At 53.9% G+C, this 16,595-nt stretch overlaps 1 protein-coding gene across 3 annotated transcripts in view; it reads right to left on the bottom strand.

Annotated features, from left to right (window-relative positions):
* The window catches only part of ZBTB16 (zinc finger and BTB domain containing 16), a 199,719-nt gene that overhangs the window by 5,888 nt on the left and 177,236 nt on the right, over positions 1-16,595 (bottom strand). For all 3 annotated transcript variants that reach the window (XM_021062868.1, XM_021062869.1, XM_021062870.1), the window contains exons 5-6: positions 7,089-7,259; positions 1,939-2,106 (exon numbers count right to left, since the gene is read on the bottom strand). In XM_021062868.1, the coding sequence (XP_020918527.1) occupies positions 1,939-2,106; positions 7,089-7,259 (339 nt within the window). The remainder of the gene's footprint in view (positions 1-1,938; positions 2,107-7,088; positions 7,260-16,595) is intronic.

The following is a 16,595-nucleotide window of genomic DNA, read 5'->3' as shown; positions in this document are numbered from 1 at the left end:
CCTACACCACAGCCACAGCCAACTCGGGATCCGAGCCGCATCTGAGATCTATACCACAGCTCACAGCAACGTCGGATCTTCAACCCACTGAGTGAGGCCAGGATTTGAACCTGCATCCTCAAAGAAACTATGTAGGGTCTTTAACCCACTGAGCCACAAAGGGAACTCCTACATTCTGCATCTCCATCACTGTAACTCATGTAAAGAGCCACCCCTAGCTGGGGCCATGGTGTTGTCAGCACCACTCCAGCTGCTGGCCTTCCTCTTAACCCACTCAGGGCCACAGACTCTCCCCTTCCTAAGAAAGGAGACAGAAATGTAGACAAGGGGCAGTACAGCCTCCTTGGTCCTTAGGGATGGCTCTTTAGCACACAGTTCCTTCCAGGGAGCAAGGGGATGGAGTCCTTTCAGGGCTACAGATGATGGGGAACGGCAGTGAAACTGGGGGACCCCATCCTGCAAATATGCTACACTGGGGGATGGCGACTCCTCTAAGGCTCTAAGAACCTGCCCTGGACCCTGCCTCCCCCTTGGCAGCTAGAAGAGGGAAGGGACCGAGAGCCTGGGAATGAGTGACCACACCCTCGGGGTGACAGCCTGTCCCGCTGTTACAGTCCCCTGGAGCCTAGCCGAGGATACAAGGGAACCTTGTTTCGATACAGTAATTAACTGGCCAGCCATCTCGCTATCGATACTCCTCCGTGCAGAGGCCCCTGCAAATAATGAAGTAATGAACAGCCAAAGTGATCTAACTATTGACTGGCTATTTACGATCGTCAACGCCAATGCATGTAACGATCCGTCTGCCAGGTCACGTCTCTGACAAGGGGCTAGGGAAGCCCCAGGGCCCTGGGAAATCCTGGGGGTCACTCCAGTTGTCAGCGACGAGCACCCCATCCTCTCCTGGTGGCCCCAAGCAGAGCTCTGAAAACACACATCCTCTGCTTACGGCTCCCTGGGTTCACCTCCCCTCCCAGGTAAACACACTCTCCGCTGGGCCGGCAGCACCGGCCTGATCACCTCTCCGCCTCCCTCTGGCCAGGCAGCTGCTTCCCCTGATCAGGAGCGACTTCCTACTTTGCCACATTCCACCACCTTCTACGACCTCCCATCCTCAGACGAGGCCTTGTGAATATCTAGCCCCCCGACCAGCTGTGCGGTAAATGTTTAACAACAGGCTCTCCCCAAAGCCCTGATTTTGTAGCTGGTGTTGACAGCCATGTTGTGAATACGCCCCACTGTGGCTGGTTTTCAGCCACTAACGTGACAGACTGAACACAGGGCTGGGATGAGACGTGCACTTGGCCCCCAGAGGCAGGCTTGGCCCAGCTCTAGTGTCCCACACCCTCAACTCTGGCAGCTCTGGCCATCGGGACCACTTCCACTTGTTCTATCTTTGGGCCCCAAGAAAAGAGCCCCTCGCATTTCTGTAAAAAGGAATGTGACGGCCCGGTGAACGGGTGAAACATTACACTCAGAGAGGGGTTAGTAAATACATCTGCTTCTCTAATCTTTGAACCAAACTCCATATAACTTGTAATTTTTCCCAACCCTCATCATAACCTAACTTAAGGTCCCCTAGCTCTTACTCAAACCCTCAAGCACAGGAAATCATCCCAGCCTTCACTTCCAGCTAATCAGGCACCTTCACTTCCCTCAATCAGGAGTCACAAATGGACATCATCTGCGAGCGATTGGTATGGCTGCCTGGAAGGCCAGTCTGGGCCCCTGGAAAGGGTGCTGTGATTGATTAGCAATGTCTGCCTTGCCCTCGCCCAGAGGAAGCGGCACTCAGTGTGGTCACCACACTGAGCCTTATTGGCAGTTGTTCCTCGTGCTGGCTCAGCCTGGGACCCTCCTCACCCGGGCTTCTCTGGGAACCGTGGCCCTCTCCCACCCAGGTCCCAGAGCTGGCTATGGGCTGCGTGTCCTGGGTACCTGTATGCACTCGATAGTGCGTCTCCAGCTGGTGCTTGAGGCTGAACTTCTTGCCACAGCCATTGCACTCGTAGGGTTTCTCGCCCGTGTGGATGCGCTTGTGGCTCTTGAGTGTGCTCTCATCCCGGAAGCAGCTGCCACAGAACTCACACTCATACGGGTGGTCACCTGTGGGGACAAGAGGCTGAATCAGGCCCTCGCCTTCCCCTGCCCCCTCTTTGGGGGACAGCAGGGCACGCTGAGTGCATGGGCAGGGGGTAAGACTGTCTGTACTCACTACCTCCAAAGACAATGTGGCCCTTGCTGCTGGCCCCTGGCATCAACAGGGAGCACACCTGGCCACATGTGTCCATCCCTGACCTTGGCCCAGTGGCCATCCATGCCTCAAGGGCCAGTCTTGGGCAAGAGTCTGTTTGATTCAGGGATGAACAGAACCCCCAGAAAGCAGACCGTCTGAGGGCAGAACAGACCCAGGGGCTTCAAGACCCTGCCCCCAGCTTTCTTGCCCCTAGGAGGTCAGAGGCAAAAGCCATACCAGCCTGACTCTCCTAGCCTCAAAAAAAACCCCTCCAATGTTCTCATTGTCCCCCAAATGCCTTCTGATCTTTCTCTCCTTCCTCCACAGTCTTATGCAGCTGTTCTTGCTGTGTGATTTCCTCTCCTCTCCTTGGTGAATTCCTACTCGCTCATCAAAGCCCAGCTCCCACCACATCACCACGGTTTGGAACTTTCCTTTTAGCGCCATCCTCTGCTGCCCCAGCCCAGGTAAACTGAGTCACTTTCTCCTCTATTCCCAGACAGAAATGCATTTGGTAGCAGGAGTACAATTTTTACCGCACTTTCTAATTAAAGTGACCCACATTTGTTGAGTGCTTTATACTGTGCTAAGAACTTCACACAGATCATATCATGCAATCATCACAACAACCTTACAAGAAAGACAGTATCCTTCTCATCTTACCCATGAGAGAAGTGAGATGTTTAGAGATGCTTCAACGTGGTCCCTAAGGTCAAAGAGCTAGTAAGCAGCTGAGATGGGATTGTGAGTTGGGTTCCGGAGGCTGGGCACTGGCTGCTTAGCAGAATGGTAACTGACATACTGTACTGTATCTCTGGTCACACTCACTGTGCTTCGAGAATGAAAGCACCACGAGGGCCAGAAGGGAGCCTTGCTCATCCCTGGAGCCTTGACACGAAGCACAGGGGCAACACTGAGCAGACGCCCAGGAAATGTCAGGATTTGAAGCTTGGGGAGAGCTGCCTTTCCCCGGCCCGGCCTCTGCGCCCATCAGCCTCCGTTCCGTGCACTCCACCCTGAAGTCTCCTCCCGGGTTAGAAGCTGGGGTGTGGGGGCTCACCATCTCTCCCTTTGCACCCAAAGTGGGGGCTTTGGAGGGATGAAAGGTGAGGGCTTCAGCTACTTATTTATTACAGGAGTGAAGGCACAGACAATAAAGATAGATTGATCACCCCAGACTTTGTTCATGAATATTTAAATATCGCTGATTCGTCTTGTCACTGTAATTACAATTTCTCTGGGCTGCATCTCCAACAACCACAGTTTATGGTAAAGAATGGCCCACTGTATTTCACTTGTCCCTCTGCAGATGTGCGGGGCTGCCAACCGTGTAATGTCCTCTGCATTTCATACATTTTCTTCAGCTGCTGAAGGTTTAAGTCATCCACAATGACCTACGTTTTTTCATTATCCCCATGTCAAACTGCGCTCGTGCCTGGGCATAAATTGTCCTTCTCGTTATAGACTCGCATGCCTGAGCCTTCACTTCCTCTTTAAAATGATATTTTACTCTCTTCTCTCTCCCGTCCTCAGGCCGCTAACCAAACCTCCCCCTTCTCGAAGGTAGACCCCGGTACCCACATACATTCTCATCCCTTCTGATGTCTCTGAAGGGTTTCTAGGGCTCTGTGGGGAGTGAACGCTGGGGTCCGCTCGCTGGCAGGCTCTCTCATGGGTGGAAGATTTGCACGAAGCTCCCAGGGCGTAGAAGGGTGGGTGGGAGCCCGGGTGGGTGGGAGCCCTCCCGTGGAGGAGTCAGAGGGGAGATGCTGAGCAAAGACGTCTCTTGCTCCACACCAGCTCCCACCATGCTGTGGGGCACCGCGCTGGGCTCAGAAGTGAGCCCCACATGCAGATCTGGTGATGAGGCAGGTCCTTGGTGCCCTCGGTTCCTGGCACCTGCCTGCCCCCGGCTGCAGGGACTATGCAGACGGCCTGGCCCCCCGCCACCAGCCCCATCCAACCACAGGAGAGTAGATGCCATGCAGACCCTGGTCCTCATCAGGTGTGCGTCTAACAGGGACGGGCGGGCAGAGCCTGGGCCCAGACGCCACGCTCTCCGTGTAGACATCTGCCCACACGGCCCCGGCTGACAGCCAGCTCCCCCCTCCTCACCGAATCGGCAACGATTACGACTTTAATCAAGGATTCAGTATCCTCATTAAGATAGAAATAAATAAATAAAGCAAGGGCCACGTGAGACTTCAGCCGGAGCCGGTAATTAAAACGTACATCGGCAGCCCGCTCGGCCCGGAGGTGGAGCCGCCGTCTGTGCCTTTCCCCTCCAGAGGGGGGCCCTCGGAGTTGAAAAAACAAAGGGTTAAGGCAGAGGGGTTTGTTTGATCAGATTTTTATGAATTTAATTATGAAGTGGATCACATGTTAAATGAGTTTAAATAGGAAATCTCTAGAGTCAGCCTAGGGAAAGGAATAAATAGAACCTAGGGGAAAAAAAGGACAAGACACCAACACACACACACACACACACACACACACACGCACAGGGATTTTGAAGCACGGTGAGCACCTGGCCTAAAATCCTCACCCTGAGAGTTAATCGTATCAGTGTTGCCATAATGTACACAAAACTGGCTGCAGAACTCAAAATCCAATTTGTGGTATGTTGATTAACTCTGTAGCCTTTTTAATGAGCTTGACATTAAGTGCAGGACAAACGAGACTAATTAGACCCCCTTCCGGCCTGCCCTGTGCACCTGTGACCCCAGGGATCTGTTCTCACCTGGTGGTTTCCCTGGCATCGCGGAGGCCCTGTGTCACCCTCCCCAACCCAGCCCAGCCCCATCCCGTCGGCCCCTCAGCCCCCCAACCCCTTCAACACAGCTGAGAGTTTATTATATGACGAGCCGTGTGAATCAGGGATCCATCAATGCCAAGAGCGCGGCTGGACTAACCTACCAAACACAGCTGCCGATGCTAAACACCCGGCCCCAGCAGCAAATGGGCCAAGAACGACAGAATATTAATGAGGCATTGTGTGGGGGTGGGCTGGCCTGGGTAAGGCTGGGCGCACAGGGCCCACTGGTGTGAAATCGACGCAGGCAGCACACAGGCTCCATGGTTCCCAGATGAGCCAAGTACTTCTCCCAAACGATGTCTGGAAATAATTCCTCCCCAGGGATCTGAGCCTTGATTGATACAGGGACAAGTGACATTTGGATATCTGAGCTGTGAGAAGCCAGCATGGGCAGAGCAGAGCGTATCCTGGGTGGACTTAGGACCGGGATCATTCAGGTCATGTGGAGCCAACTGATGGGCCCCAGCCGGATGCCCAGAAGTGGCTGAAACGTAACTGGCCATCTTTGATCAGGCTGGACGTGGGGACCAGTGGGGGACGTGTGGACAGGAAGATGCACATACCTTCAGGAGATGCTTATAGGGTCACTACAAAGTCTTTGCCACATCACTTCTTCCTTAGCCCGTCTTGTTGGGCCTTACTCATTGGGCCCTCGAGTCCTTGCCAGCAAATCTCAAAAGTTCTAAGCAAATCTGGTGGTGCTAAGGCAATGTGCATCCCTGAGTGGAACGGCATCCCGAAATGAGAGCAGGCAGGCTCCTAGGTGAGGATGTCCACTGCTGGCAGGCCAGGCCAGCTCAGTCTGTGACAAACACAGCCTGTCCCATATTCGGCAGAGCCTGCCACTAATCCCAGGGCTACGACAAGAACCAAGAATGATCCAAGGTCCTGCCAGTCCTGTCTTGATGCCCACAGAGGTTTTTATATCCTCTCTAGTACAGGAGCCCACACCCTGGTACCTACCCAGAGTCTGCCATTCCATCTCCCTGGTTCCATCACCCACCGCTCACCCAAACGCAGGACAGAACACACACAAGCAAAGACATATTCAGACTCAGAATGGGCAGTCCTTTAGCCACAGAGAGTCAGAGAAAGAAAGGATTTCAAGTCATCCATGACCTTGCTTGGCGGGGGTGGGGTGGGGGTGGGTTCAGGAGCTACTGCAAGGAAGCAAATGCCTCTTGACCCTCAGGACCAAGTATCCCACCCCAGACCCCTGTCTCCCCCAAAGAGGGGTGAGGCCCAAGCATAGAAAATGTGCTTCTGTTCCTGTGGAGTAAGTAGGACCTCCCTCTGCTGCAACATTCCCTTAAGAGCCCGAGGCTGATCAGGAATGTATACACAGTAGTACGCGTGGTGTGGGGCCAGGGAGAGCAGTGGGGGTACGGCAGAGACAGAGATCAAGGAGTTCCTACTGCGGTGCAGTGGGATTGGCAGCATCTGCAGGACACAGGTTCAATCCCTGGCCTGGCCCAGTGGTTAAAAGGATCTGGCATTGCTGCAGCGTAGGTCACAACTCCCGCTCATATCTGACCCCTGACCTAGGAACTCCATATGCCTCGGGATGGACAAAAAAGAACCAAAAAAAAAAAAAAAGAAAAAAAAGAAAGAAAGAAAGAAAGAAAAGAGAGACAGAGACAGAGACCAAGCAGGTAGGCTTTTCTCTAAATGCATTTAGGGTCCACCTGCATCAGAATCCCTTGGGAATATTTACTAGTAACATTGAATCTTGGATCCCATCCACACCCATGGAATGGAAGTTTCTGAGGGTGGAACCCAAGAGCCTACATCTCTGAGCACCCTCTCTTTTTTAGGAGCAGAGAGAAGGAGAACCCAGAGTCCCCAAGTGGGACGGAGTAAGAGCTATCCATCCACATTGACCTGCACCTCAGAGGCCCCTGCATGCTGGATGCTTGAGCAGAAGAGGGCTGAGGGATGACTCAGCCCAGCCACCCACTTGACCTTGATGTGTGTGGAGGTAAATCTGGACAGCGGTTCCCAGAGTCCCTGCCCCGCCCACCCACAGCCCTGGCCTACCTGTATGTGAGCGCAGGTGGCGTTTGAGGGCGGTGTGGCTGGGGAAGGTGCGGTTGCACTCGCTGCAGATGTAGCTGCGTACGCCCGCGTGGACTTCCATGTGCTGCTGGAGCGCGCTCTGGGCCTGGAAACGCTTCCCGCACAGCAGACAGAAGACAGCCATGTCCGTGCCTGCGGGAGACAGGGCGGGAGAGCCTCAGGGCCTGGAGAGGCTGGAGCAAGAGCCAGCCTCAGGACAGCGCCCGCAGGCCTCATGGGTGGCAGCAAACCCAGAGGTGGCCCAGACCATGCCATGCTGATGGAGCACCCAGTATCTGGCTCCATCGGTGGACAACCCCAAGTCCTGCCCCCATGGAACCTAAAGTCTAGCGGGAGAAAGACAGGCATTAATCAGTAGCAAATGAGTCTGCAGTCGAAGGAAGGGGGGCTGTGTTGAGGGCCAAGCCCCAAGAAGGCACAAATCAGAGCCTGAGGCAGGAGGTAGGGTGTCAGGGTGGCCTCTGTGAGGAACCACGATAATGCAGATGACATGTCCTGCCATCATTCAAATGGAACGAACTTAAATATCACATCTCTGAAAAGTGAGCCCTACAGCCTCACCCTTCAGATAAAGAAAAGGCGGCCCAGAGAGGTTGAGTATCTTGTCCAAGATAGCACAGAGTTCACAATCAGCAGAGTTGGGATTCAAACCTAGGCAGCCTGGATTTGATCCTCCCCTGAGGCTGGCTACAGACCCGATTCTCTTAACCAGTCTCCACTCATTAATGCATACATCTTAAGGGTCCATTCATTCAACAAATATTAGCCCTAGGGAACTAGCCATGGAAAAGTACACAACGGGTGTGCCCTCATCAGAGAGGTTGCCCAGCACGCTGGCCACAGGAGGGCATTCTGGGAGACGGAACCGTATCTGTGAACTAGAAAGAAATGTGGCAGGTCAGAGGATCAGACGGAACAGGACTGCTGGGGAGGCAGAGAGAAAGTAAAGGGGAGGTCAAGGAAGTGGCCAGGCCAGGTTGTATGGAGTCTTGACAACCACGTTAAGAGCTTTAGGCTGGGAGTTCCTGTCGTGGCACAGGGGAAACGAATCCGACTAGAAACCATGAGGTTGCAGGTTCGATCCCTGGCCTCCCTCACTCAGTGGGTTAAGGATCCCGAGTGGCTGTGGTATAGGCTGGTGGCTACAGCTCTGATTAGACCCCCTAGCCTGGGAACCTCCATATGCTGTGGCCCTCAAAAGACAAAAGACATTTAAAAAAATAAATAGCTTTAGGCTTTATCCCAAGACCAAGGTCAACTGTCAAGAGATCTTAAAATTATGAGGGACCTGAGACTTTCATTTAACTCTGGCAGTTCCCTGTGCTGCACACGTAGGTACTCCATGGTAGCCTCCAAAGGCCAAGCTGCCATTTTCTGTTTCTGATGCTGCAAGGGAGCCATGGCCTCCGGGGATTCAGCACCACACAAGGAAGCACCTAAAACCTCCACTGAAGTCCTAGTTGGTAGCTCCTTGCCCACCACTTTGGACTCCATTTCCCTACGCACATCAGCTCCCCCTGGGAAGCCCATCTTCTCGCCTCTCTTTACTGGCACCTGGGCATTATCACCTGCGATCAGCCCAGCGCTTCCTCCCCCCGTGTAAAGGACACAAACAGGAAAGGGGGTCATATGCAGCACCTGTCAGCCCAGAGTGGAAGGTGGGGCAGAGCTTTGGCTGCTGCAAGTGGTGGGCAGCTCAGTGTGGAATCTGGGAGCTCTTGGTAGAAGGGGGGACAGTGGCGAGCAGGACGCAATGGAGATCCATCAATGGAGACAGCACATGGGAAGCGTGTCCGGGCATCTCAGTCTCATTCACGGCTGGGTGTGCAACGGACTAGTGGGAAGGCAAGCTCAGCCTCTCATTCCCCCACACCCCACCCTCACAGCACCTGCAGCCATGCTCCACCCCATCCCCTGACACTGCCTGCATCCAGGTCCAGGAGAGGCTGAGCAGGAGCGACTGAGTATGAGAAAGGGCACGCATTTGCTCCTGGCCTCAAAGAGCAGAAGGGAAGGGGAACTAATATAAGCCTTGTGCTGGGTGCTTTATCTGTTTTGTCATCTCATTTAAAACCTGCAACCCTACCAGGCAGGATTCTCACACCCCTTTTTACAAATGGGAAAACAGAGTGATTAAATAACTTGCCTAAGGTCACGCAGTTAGAAAGTGGCAGAGCTGGGATTTATAAATGCCTAGGTCTGTCTGACTTCAGAAACCACAGGGCGGGCCTCACGTCTATCTCCAGGTCTGCCACCTGTCTGTCTGCGCTTCTCCAGGAAGAGGCATAATAAGACACCAGCGAGCCAGCTCCAGCCCGGCTGGTTCAGGAGCCCCAGGCCTTCTGGGGGTCACTCTAGCAACAGTTAGGAACCCAGGGCCACGAGGAGCACGCTGGAAGCCGAATCACAAGGTAGAGCTCCCTGAAGCCTCCCGACTCCACTGGGAACCAGCAGGATCTTTTCAAGGTCCTGGGGCGCTCACCCTACTTGACTGAGGGGCCCCCGAGGGGAGTGGTCTGCCCAGCAGAAGCAGACTGAGGGCTGGTGGTGAGCTCAGCAGGCCTGGGAGTGGAGAATGTGGAGACCCGGGAGCCCCAGCGCCAGCCCCCTCTCTGGCCCTAACCTCGCCCCACAGAGCGCCCCCATGAAGCCAGGCATCACACACCTGCCTTTCCTCAGTAAGAGGTGGCAGGCTCCCTGGGCAAGCCATGTCCTCTAAGAGCCCAGGTTTCTCCTCGGGCATCCCCTGAAATCCCCAGTGTGGAAGGACCCTGGATCAGAGGGAACACGGATGCCATTCCCAGGAGGACACCCGGAGCCCAGAGGAGCTGCCAGGGTCAGTTCCCACCGCAGGGCAGACTGAAAACCCCTCGGCCTCACTCCTCCCACCACCTCCTTTTCCCGGGCCCCAAAGCTGCCCTATGAGGCAGCCCCTTCTTCTCAGGATGGCCTGAACCTGCTTCGTGTCCAACAGCCGACTTGGACATCACCTAGTGGAGGCCCTGTGCTAGGTGACAAGGGGGACTCAGAGATCAGCCTGAGAACTAGGGTCCCCGGTTTGTGGGGGACACAGCAAGTTAACTAGCCAGAGAATAAGACAGGCTGACACCAAGAGGGGTTTGGAGATTCTGAGTTAGGCTTTGAAAAAGGACATCGTATTGAGAAGCCAAGGGCTGGAGGGGCTGAGGGCACAGGAGCCAGGCTAAGGGAACACCAAGTTTCAGAGCAGCTAAGGCAGAGGTCAGACCCCCGAGGATGAAGGTGAGCAGGGAAGGTTACTGGGGATCGGCTCACGGAGGGCCACGGCGCCACATGGGCCAGACTGATTTCATCCTACAAGTGAGGAGGTGCCACGAAAAAAGACATGGGCAGGGGGGACTGCCAGCAGGACCCAACCAGGACGTGATGGCAATGCTCCTGGGGACAGTGTGGGGACCAACAGCAGCAGCAACTGGCTGGAAGCAGGGAGGGAGATGATGGCTTTTGTGCTACCGCTGGAGGAGGGTGGGGACCAGTCTAGGGTAGGGCTGCAATGACAGCAAGAGGACTGGAGAGGTGGGAGCTGGGGCAGCGGCAGGACCTGACCTTTGGCCCAGGCTTGAGTCAGGAAGCATGGGTACATGTGAAGTCCTGGATGCCAGCTCCGCACCTTGGTGACAGGTTTAAAGTCACAGGGTGACCTCCTGGGAAGGAAATCCTACAGTGTCCCTACGTCTGTCTCTGCCTCCTGGGACATCCCCTGGGACACAGGGGCTCTCCCTGGCCACCGATACACTGGCGGGGCTCAGAGAGGAAGAGACAGGAGCTCTGAGACCCCCACAGCCTCTCTGTCTCCATTTTTCTGTTTGGAGACCTTTAGCCGAGAGGATGGAAAAATATTTTAAAAGAAAAAAAAGGAAAGGGTAGAGGGAAAAGTGGATGAGACACAAGAAACGCTATCGGTGCATGCAAGTTAAAAATCGAGACTAGATTTGAGTTATTAAACAATTTGCTGTAGTTTCTGCCTAGCTGATTGTTGACATGTATGATGAGTCAGGGCAGATTCTATTAGGCTGGGAGATTAAGCAAATAAATGCTAGCTTTTGGAAACACATTAAAATGTGGGACTATGGAAATAAAATTATCTAGAAAATTGTATTAGCAATTCATTAGCTGCAGTGAGATGTTTGGCGGGGCAAAGGGGCCCAGCAATGTCAGTGCTTCGCTCCCTTCAGTGCCTGAGCCCCTTCAACGCTCACGGCTCCTTCCTCTGCTGTGCGAGACCTCATGCCTGACAACACTGGGGAGAGAGAAGGGGCCTCCACGGGCTGCAAAAGACCTTCAAAAATCAGAGGTCAGCATAACACAAGGGAGACAAAAGAAGGACCTGCGTCCTGGCTCTGCCATTTACCCGGAGCAAGTGACTGAATTTCTGTGGACCAGTTTGCTCATCCTTTGCCACGCTGCTTGTGGCTGTTGAGAGCATCCAATGAGATACCCAAGTGAAAATGCTTCTGAGCTATGAAGTGGTGGCAGAGCCAATGCCAGCCCAGACAACGCCTTTGTCTGAATTAGAAAATCATGCCTCTTCCTCTGGGAAGACACAGATCCCCGCCTGGGCACACAGCTCTGGCAAGCAAAGACGGCTGGATTCCAGACTCCAATTCTCCCTCGGCTGGCCATCCTCCTGCAGTGCACAACCCGGATACAGATCACGGCCGCCCTGCACAAGCCTCCCTCCTGCTTCCTCCAGGAAGCATACCCTAGAGAAGGCATCTTGGTTGAGTGACACCATTTAGGACTCAGTGCCAAGAACACGTTCTTTCTCTGAGCCCGCAAGATTCCGGCACGAGAATGAAACCGTTGCTGCGCTTATTTCTGACATTCAGCTCTGCCCACTAGTGGGGAAGCCCTCCAAAGCACCGCCAGTTTCTTTCATTGCTAAGTCTCTAAGAGAAAGCGCAGGGCCTGGCAGCGCTCAATAGCTGCATGTCGCATGAAAGAATACATAAGGAGCTGTGGGACGGACAATCACAAAGCGAAGAGGGGGTCACGGGCAGGGAAAGTCACAGTACAGAGAGATGGACGGCTAGAGCTGGGGAGAGCCCAGCTCAAGTGCAGTGGTTCCCGGGAGCTTCCCACAAGATTGTCCTTGGAATCAAGTGACCTCCACACAGCTCATCTTGTTAAAGCCTCTCCTGTCTGTCTGATGGGCTGAACAGGACTCCCCAGTTCTGGCTCCATGTCTGAGCTCTGCTGCCCAGAAGCGAAGATCCAGCCCCTGGAAGGACCAGTTTTACCACATGATGCAGTGAACCAGTCAAAAGATCCTGGTTCTGACCCAAAGGTGCAGCCCTCCCTGGCTTTGTGACCCTGGGCCAGGTAGCTACTGCCCTTGGCCTCATTTCTTTTTCTTTCTTTTCTTTCTTTCTTCCTTCCTCCCTCCCTTTCCTTCTTTTTTTCTTTTTTGCTGCCCCGAGGCATATGGAGTTCCGGGCCAGGGATCAGATCCGAGCTGCAGTTGCAGCAATGCTGGATCCTTAACTCACTGTGCCCAGCTGGGGATCGAACCTGAGTCCCGGCACTGCAGACACACCACCGATCCCATTGTGCCACAGCGGGATGTCCTGGCCTCATTTCTTCATCTATGAAATAGTATTCCTGACTAACCTGCCCTTTCCAACACCAACTTCATAGTGCTGTTAGGAGGCAACTGGCAAACGTTATGCAAATCCTACCAATGAATTGTTTTCTAGCAACCTGTCAATTTCAATGCAAAGCAGAGACATAAACTGGCCTTGAGCCAAAGAAATCATTTATGAGGTCAAAGAATAGCGCTTCCTCCGCTCTTCTGAAGAATGAGTGAGGCTCAGTCTCAGGCTGGACTCCAAGGGGTGTCTTCCTGAAGGGAATCTGAACTAGGGAAAGGGAAGGGGTGCCACAGAGGTGATGGACAGAGGTAAAGAAGGGAAGGCCCATGCAACTATCTGTACCCTCATTTGCATCAATTTCCTCTGGAAGTGTCGACCTCCACCACACCCACCCTCCACCCCAAGGGCAGCTCAGCCAATTTTGGCTGCCTGGCATGTACACCTCACAGATTCCCAATTTAAAACTAGGTTAATTTTAGCCAAAACCTGGGAGAAAGCCAAGGCTGGGGAGTGGGGGGAACAGGAGGCAGGAAGGATGACACAGACCCAGGGTATTTATTTCACCCAGGTGATGACTGGGTCTGAAATGATGAGACACAAAAACCCTCATGTTTACACCTGTGCCATTTCCATACCAATTAGCTCTTTAATAGAAAGGAAGGCACAGGATCAGAGGGGTACACAGCTGGAGAAGATGTTCAGGTGCTACACCTTCTCAGAGCAAGGCTCTTATTATCCCTAGATATAAGCAGTTTCTTAATCAAAAGCAGAGGGATCTAAATATACCCGGGCTTTTTTGGGTAAGCCAGTGATGGCTGTGTGTGTGTGTGTGTGTGTGTGTGTGTGTGTGTGTGTGTGTGTGTGAGCGTATGCATGCCCACGGACCAAGGATGGGCTTCTCGTGTCCAACTCCACCCAATCACACCCAAGACAGGAAGTGCTGCTTCCTCACCCTCGCCCTGTAGCTTCTATCCCCCCAGAGGAAGAAAATGTCAACTTTGGGGGTGTGTGTAAAAATCCTGATTTAAACTAGAACTGCCTCCCACCCTCCACCCCCTATCCTGCCCCCAAATCCTTCAGACACATCTTTCTACTTCCTCTGACCACCTCCCCCAACTCCCCCACCCCCCCACCCCCGCCCCATTACTCTTTCCTAAGACATCCTTTCTAGCCCTGAGCAGCCCTCGTAAACCACACACACCAAAACTGTCACAGGAACTGCCACCTCTTCCTCTTCCCCATCTCTCTCCTCCCTCGCCCCAGGTCACTGCTAAAAAAGTGGCAGGACTGCATAATCCACTGTGCTGGAGAAAAAGACAGACAGAGACAAGCAGCCCGGGGCTGACTCACACCGAAGGCAGGAAGGCTCTGTCTGCATCTCAAGAGGCTGGAGGTGGGGGTGGGGGACAGGACAGGGAGCAGACAGAAAGGAAGCAAGAGGCCAACCCAGGACATGGGCAGGGGCGCCTCCGTTTTGACTACCCTACCCCGCCCTGTGCTATCATTTAGGGCTTGGCTCCTTTTCAAGGGATCTACTGAAGAAAGCACCAAGAGGTCCCTCCCTAGCTCTCCTCCCGGGCATCAGGTGCAGTATCCTTTGGAATGAGTCCCAAACTCCCAGCCTTCCTCAGAAGGCTAGCTACATGCTCAAGGAGGGCCTGGTCTACCCAGCCCAAGAAAGGGTCAGTCCGCTGACCCCCTGGGAGTGACAGCTGCTGGAGAGTGGGAAACCAGTCTCACAGTTTCCTTTACTGCCTACAGTCTCTCTCCCGGGAAGGGCAGAGAAACCATCTTTGGAACCAAATTAGCCACAAGTCTGTGCGCTGGTGCTTGTCTCTTACATATAGTCACCTACTGCTGGGGCACCTTTAATCACTGGCTCAGTTAGGTCTGCCTACACCAAGCCAGGAGCTAAAAACCTTAGCATCTAGCCTTCTTGTCAATTTCAGGCTTGTCAATTCCAGTCTCCTTCTCCAGCCCTCCCTACCCCTTTTTCCTTTCTTTCTCATCTGCTTAGCATCTTGGAAGGCACCCATATATCAATATAACCTTCCGTTTCCACAAGAGAAAGGGAGAATGTTAGGGTTTCATATCATTAATCCAGGGAGCAGAGAGTTCTCAATGAATAACCAAAAGGGGAGGTGCTGGAGCGGCTGATTCAAATTTGTTTTAAAACTAAGCCATGGATAGAGGAGTGATTACAAGTCTGAAAGCGAGCGTGCACACACACACACTCACTCATAAAACCCTCCCAGTCTCTTGGGGAATGTGGCCACATCCTCAGGCAGCAGCAGCTAGTGATGCTGGGCTCCCAGAAAACTGTATTTGTTTAGCAGCAAGCTGCAGACACAAGTGCATTTCATTACCCGGCACCTCCAGCTACAGTAAACAAATTTGTCAGCTCACTAGCTCATTAAGGTGCACCCCGGACACGGGGGATTTATCGAGACCCGCACAATAAAAGTAACATGAATGGATTTACTAATTTTGTCAATCACTCCAACAAACGAGCTGAACAGGCAGAGAAACCCGACGAACCGGACAAGAGCAGGGGTGGAAAAGGAAGAGGAAAGTCTACTTTGGTTTGCAAGAGAGTGTCAAGGGGTTAAAATGGGGCCAGATCTGTGCTCTGCTGCCTAACCAGTTGCATCTACCTCATGCTGGGCCACCCTGTCCAGGGTGATCGGCCCCTGGCAGCAAGGTGCAAGGGACAAAATCAACTGTAAGACGTCATACCAAGTTTTGGACCCCTGGCAGCGCCACATGGCTGGAAACACACTCTCTCCTGGCTGGCATCAGATACGGAAGGAAGGATGAAGCTCCGCCTCCCCAACATCAGGAAGCAGCAGCCACCTCCACATCTGAAGAGCCTAGCGGCCTCTTCTGGAACCTCCCACCTGCACCACTGCCCTTCTCAGCCCAGCTCCTGGATCCTTCCAGACATTCCAGAACCCAAACTTCCACCCCAAGAGCAAGGAGAAGAAGAAGGAAAGGGAGCTGGTGTGTGTGGGGGGTGTGGGGGGTGTTGGGGTGGGAAGCAAATCCGGAGAGGTATGCAGCCCTCTGGTCTGTAACTTTCAAAATGACAGCAGGACTGGGGCAAAGGTCACGGGGTCCAAGGCCTTAAGCACCTCCGCCAGCTGTGGCGGTGCAGCCTGGGGCCCGCAGGACGCCTGCCCGTATAAATCAGCCGTAAGCAGCACCCGCTGGGGGCGAAGACAATGGGCCCACACGGGGCTGGGAGGCAGGACAATGGGGCCCGGCCAGTGCGCAGGCCCGGAACAAATGTGCCCTGGCACCGCGGGGGCCCCCATTTGTGAAACTAATTGGCCCAAGATTGAAAAATTGGACCAACTTCAACAGCCCTGGGAGGAGAGAGGCGGCCCCCTCGTCTACCCTGGCCTAGCCCCCGGGGGTTTGAAATGGGAGCGGTTCTCGGGTGCCGCCCACTCTGGCGGAGGGACATGGGACCTTGGAGATGGGGCCGTCTGGGCGAGGGGGAGGGGTGGGCAGGTGGGCACCCTGGTGCCTTGAAGGACTGGTACCCAAGCAGAGAAGAAGGGACTTCCTCAGTTTCTCTCCACTGCTTGTTCTGTAGGAGTAAAGCTACAAGGGACAGGCAGGCACCTGTCTAGCTCTGGCTTCCTCAGACCAAAGGCTCCCCACTTCCCTCCCTTGGGGGTAGATGGGTGCAAATAAACACAGAGCTACAACCAGCTCCTTCTTTGGTCCAGCCTCCCTGGCATGTAGCCTTGGCCTGTGACCACTGCAGGAGGCTTGCAGCTCCCTGGAGGGCTGCATGACAGCTGGCCTGTAAGTAGCTCAGCCTCTGGCTCAG

The sequence above is a fragment of the Sus scrofa genome, chromosome 9 (assembly GCF_000003025.6).
Source record: "Sus scrofa isolate TJ Tabasco breed Duroc chromosome 9, Sscrofa11.1, whole genome shotgun sequence".
In the NCBI taxonomy this organism is placed as follows: domain Eukaryota; kingdom Metazoa; phylum Chordata; class Mammalia; order Artiodactyla; family Suidae; genus Sus; species Sus scrofa.
The sequence above is the reverse complement of the archived record's forward strand: the minus strand, read 5'-3'. Positions and strand labels throughout refer to the sequence as shown.